General features: G+C 56.4%; 1 protein-coding gene across 1 annotated transcript; it reads left to right on the top strand.

Annotated features, from left to right (window-relative positions):
* The first annotated feature begins 416 nt into the window (after positions 1-416).
* On the top strand, positions 417-4,709 carry Smpd1 (sphingomyelin phosphodiesterase 1). The gene is made up of 6 exons (XM_090348279.1): positions 417-893; positions 1,345-2,117; positions 3,019-3,190; positions 3,388-3,464; positions 3,661-3,806; positions 3,932-4,709. The coding sequence occupies exons 1-6, from the start codon at positions 588-590 to the stop codon at positions 4,339-4,341; spliced, it is 1,884 nt and encodes a 627-aa protein (XP_090204405.1). The 5' UTR covers positions 417-587; the 3' UTR covers positions 4,342-4,709.
* The last annotated feature ends 112 nt before the right edge of the window (positions 4,710-4,821 follow it).

The following is a 4,821-nucleotide window of genomic DNA, read 5'->3' as shown; positions in this document are numbered from 1 at the left end:
AGCTGTTTTACACAACACAGAGTACCCCAGAACAGGCCCAGAACGTTCTCTGCGCGATAAAGACAAAAACAAAAGAGTCAGAGGTGCAGTTGCCAGGGGTCCAGGGGCGGAGCCTGGGCACCCACTCCGGCTTTCCCCGCCCTCTCTCTCCCGGTGGGCCTGGGAAGCTAGTCCCCAGGGTCTGAACGCAGGCCTGCACCCAGGCCACCCCCAGATCGCGCCGGCTGGGGCGCGGCCCCGTGACGCCGGCAGCCGGGCAGCGCCGGAGTCTCCGCAGCGGGCATCGCCCACACTCGGGCCAGCGGCCTTTCGGGCGGGCACGGTGGGCGTGGCCTGGCCGGGGGCGGGGCCCGGGCGGGGCGGGACACGCCCCTCCTCTCCCCACGGCCTAGACAAGACTCCCCGGTGCAGCTCGGATCAGCTGCTGGGGACCGGAGGAACAGGAAGGGGCGGAGCTGCCGAGCCGGCCGGCGTTCTCAGCGAAGGGTAACCCGGGTGTCCCCCTCGGAGCCACTGCGGGCCCTGAGGGGCAGACAGGGCCTCTGCGGGTGGGGTCTGAAGAGCCAGCCCTGCCTAGAAGTCAGACAATGTCCCGCCACGGACTGTCACCGGGCCAGGGTCATCCCAGGTCCAGCAGGGATCAGGGACTGGAGAGGTCCTCAAGGGCCCCTCATCTGAGACTCTTCTGGCTGGGACTCGGCCTGGCACTCATGCTGGTTCTGACTGACTCTCTGGTTCCCTGGGCCTCTGTCAGAGCGCATCCTCTTCCTGCTCAAAACCATCCTGCCAGGTTCAATGGCCTACGGCCTGATCTCAAGGATACCTTTGGATGGAGGAACCTCTCCTGCCCAGTCTGCAAGAGCCTATTCACTGCCATCAACTTCGGGCTGAAGGTGAGCACAAGGGGGAACTGTAGTGGAGAAGCTTGGGGGAAGGGGGAGCTTGGGGAGCAAAGCTGAGGTAGCATGAGGTCCAAATACATTGTTAGTGGGTCTCCAAAGGCATGGGTGGCATTTACCACATCTATACTGTTTGCTTTCCTTCCCCCTCCTGCATGCCTACATGCCACTCTCATCCTCCTGTAACCTTTATCAAGTAAAGAAACAACGTAAACAATGCCTGAGAAAGTCTGTGGGTCAAACATAGGCCTGAAGTGCCCACTTGCCCCTGAGCTAAAGAGGAAATAATGGTTTGGTGCTGCCTGAGAAACAGGGTGATGAGTAAGAGGCACTGAGGTCTCTATTGTGGTGGCACTGAGTACAACCCGGCCCCAGTTTAGGTACGGAGGCTCACCGCCTGGTGCCTTTGCTCTCTGTACTTCTCACTGGTACCTTCCATCCACAGCAAGAGCCCAGTATAATGTGGCTGGGCTCAGTGGCCACCAAGCTGTGCAAGATACTGAACATAGCACCACCCAATGTATGCCAGTCAGCCATCCACCTCTTTGAGGACGACATGGTGGAGGTGTGGACGCGCTCTGTGCTGAGCCCATCTGAGGCCTGTGGCTTGCTCCTGGGCTCCTCCTGTGGGCACTGGGACATCTTCTCATCTTGGAACATCTCCTTGCCGGCTGTACCCAAGCCAATCCCCAAGCCACCAGCCCCACCAGCCCCAGGTGCACCTGTCAGCCGTGTCCTCTTCCTCACAGATCTGCACTGGGATCACGACTACCTGGAAGGCACAGACCCTAACTGCCCAGATCCTCTGTGCTGCCGCAAGGGCTCTGGCCTGCCACCCACCTCTCAGCCAGGTGCTGGGTTCTGGGGCGAGTACAGCAAGTGTGACCTGCCCCTGAGAACCTTGGAGAGCCTACTGAGTGGGCTAGGCCCGGCTGGTCCTTTCGATATGGTGTACTGGACTGGAGATATCCCAGCCCATGATATCTGGCAACAGTCTCGTCAGGACCAGCTGCGGGCCTTGAACACCATCACGGATCTCGTGAAAAAGTTTTTGGGACCAGTGCCCGTGTACCCTGCTGTGGGCAACCACGAGAGCACACCAGTCAATGGCTTCCCTCCCCCCTTCATAGAGGGCAACCAGTCCTCACGCTGGCTGTATGATGCCATGGCCAAGGCATGGGAGCCCTGGCTCCCTGCAGAAGCACTTCGCACACTCAGGTACTGAAGGTCCATGGCAACCTGGGGAGGGAGGTGGATGAGTGACTGGAGGAGGGAACTTCTGTCATTTTCTCTGACTTCTCCGGTGTGCATCCTAAGCTTTCTCCAGTGCCCATTCTAACTTGACTCCACCTTTCCTTTCTCCCGTATCTCCAGCCACACTCTTTTCAAACAGCCAACCACATAACCAGTCTCCACACCCTAGGCTGCCATTGCTTATGCTGGTCCTCTCTAAAATGATTTTCCCCTCCTATTTAGACAACTTATTCTAACAAGTCCAAGTCACCTTCCCCTCAGAATGACCTGTGCTTCCTACCTGTGCTCACGTGTGTCTCCCCCTCAATTCCTAGAGCCCTCAGCACTCTAAGCTAGCCTGTGTGTGTGTGTGTGTGTGTGTGTGAGAGAGAGAGAGAGAGAGAGAGAGAGAGAGAGAGAGAGAGAGAGAGAGAGAGAGAGAGAGAGAGAGAGAGAGAGAGAGAGAGAGAGAGAGAGAGAGAGAGAGAGAGAGAGAGAGAGAGAGAGAGAGAGAGGAGAGAGTGTGTGTGTGTGTGTGTGTGTGTGTGTGTGTCCTGGGGCTTGAACTTAGAGCCTGGGCTCTGTCCCTGAGCCTTAAGGCTATCAGTCTACTGCTTGAGCCCTAGAGTCACTTCTGGCTTTTTCTGTGTATGTGGTACTAAGGAATTGAATCCAGGGCTTCATGTATGCAAGCTAGGCAACTACTCTGCCACTAAGCCACATTCCTATCCCATCAGCCACTCTTCTATCAGTACTGACCTTTGGTCTTCAGTTAGAACGTGAGCACTAAGGGAGGGTGTGATGGCTCCTTTCCAGCATGGAGCAGGGCAGGCACAACCAGGATTTTCAATGGGTGTAGACCCCTCTTGTTTGATTTTTGTTTCAGAATTGCAGGGTTCTATGCCCTTTCTCCACGTCCTGGCCTCCGCCTCATCTCTCTCAATATGAATTTTTGTTCCCGAGAGAACTTCTGGCTCTTAATCAACTCTACTGACCCTGCTGGACAGCTCCAGTGGCTAGTGGGGGAGCTTCAGGCTGCTGAGGATCGGGGAGACAAAGTGAGGGGCAGTGGTGGGACACTGGTGAACGTGGTGAAGGGTGGAAGGGTAGCTTGATATCCTGGTATCCCTAACATACATTATTTCTTGGTGGGGGGGGGGAGGAAATTCACTCTTAAAGAAACCCTCCATCAACTTCCCCTCTCTTTGGGTAGGGGTCCCTGGATCCCAATAATCACTCTTAACTCTCCCCTCAGGTGCATATAATCGGTCACATTCCCCCAGGGCACTGCCTGAAGAGCTGGAGCTGGAATTATTATCATATTATAGCCAGGTTAGCAGGGAGGGGGAGGAGGGGGAGGTATGGGCGTGGGAGTAGAGAGTCCATGGGTTGAGATTTCCTTGAACACCTCAGCGAATGCCTTGTGTGGTGGGGTTACTAGAGTGAACTAGAGAAAGTGGATCCTGACTCCCCAGACCTCTTCCTTCCCCTCCTGACAATCTTCTGAGGGCAGCTGTCTTCTGGATAGGTATGAGAACACCGTGGCTGGTCAGTTCTTTGGCCACAATCATGTGGATGAGTTTGAGGTCTTCTATGATGAGGAGACTCTGAGCCGGCCGCTGGCTGTAGCCTTCCTGGCACCCAGTGCTACTACCTACATTGGTCTTAATCCTGGTGAGTGGGGTGACAAGGAGCTTCTTTTGTCCTGAGCATAGTGGCAAAGAAGGGGGTGAGAGCCCAAGACCTCCCCAGAGTTGCCTCTGCTCCCTTCCCCTCTGGTCAGCCTTCCTTTCTTACAGGTTATCGAGTTTACCAAATTGATGGGAACTACTCCGGAAGTTCTCACGTGGTCCTGGACCACGAAACCTACATCCTGAACCTGACCGAGGCAAATGCACCAGGAGCCACGCCACACTGGCATCTCCTCTATAGAGCTCGGGAGACCTATGGGCTGCCCAACGCACTGCCTGCTGCCTGGCATGACCTGGTCTACCGAATGCGGGATGATGACCAACTGTTCCAGACCTTTTGGTTTCTTTACCACAAAGGCCACCCACCTGCAGAGCACTGCGGTGCCCCCTGCCGCCTGGCTACTCTGTGTGCCCAGCTCTCCGCACGAGCTGACAGTCCTGCCCTGTGCCGCCACCTGGCGCCGAATGAGAGCCTCTCCAATGTCCAGGGCTCATGGCGACGGCCCCTGTTCTGCTAGGGCCAGAGGGATCAGAGTGGGGAAAGTTCACATCTTAGGAAAGGAACAAAAGCCTGAGGGCTGCTGTGAGTCGACGTGGCAAGAACGCCGCATGGAAGAGCCCATCCTAAGGCCCCAAATATGCCGGGGAACAGGCCCTGCTTTCCTGGAGCCGGTTTGGCTGGATTTGGGAGAGGGTTTGGCCGTTCTACCTGTGCCTGGCACCAAGATTCTCCTGGATACTGTCCTCCCACAGCTGTGGAGCTTGAAGTCTAAATGCCCCCTGGGTAGCCAAACAGAAGCTGGGCTGCCACTGCCCAGGCCGAACCCTGCACTGCTGCTACTTGACCCTGTGAGGCTGTTCAAATAAAGAAGGACTTGGTACAGCATATCTCGACACCTGTCTCAGTTTCTTTTCAAGCAGGCTGGGCAAAGGGGCCGAGGGACCACCATCCCAAGGAGCTGGTAAGGTGGTGCAGTACACAGAGAGGAAGGCACGCA

The sequence above is a fragment of the Megascapheus bottae genome, chromosome 16, assembly GCF_031878675.1.
Source record: "Megascapheus bottae isolate mThoBot1 chromosome 16, mThoBot2.hap1, whole genome shotgun sequence".
Classification (NCBI taxonomy): domain Eukaryota; kingdom Metazoa; phylum Chordata; class Mammalia; order Rodentia; family Geomyidae; genus Megascapheus; species Megascapheus bottae.
The sequence above is the reverse complement of the archived record's forward strand: the minus strand, read 5'-3'. Positions and strand labels throughout refer to the sequence as shown.

Coding starts and splice junctions, on each gene's coding strand:
- Smpd1 (XM_090348279.1), top strand. CDS start 588: ATGTCCCGCCACGGACTGTCACCGGGCCAGGGTCATCCCAGGTCCAGC. Junction 2,118..3,018: donor GAAGCACTTCGCACACTCAG/GTACTGAAGGTC, acceptor TTTTTGTTTCAG/AATTGCAGGGTTCTATGCCC. Junction 3,465..3,660: donor TATTATCATATTATAGCCAG/GTTAGCAGGGAG, acceptor TCTTCTGGATAG/GTATGAGAACACCGTGGCTG.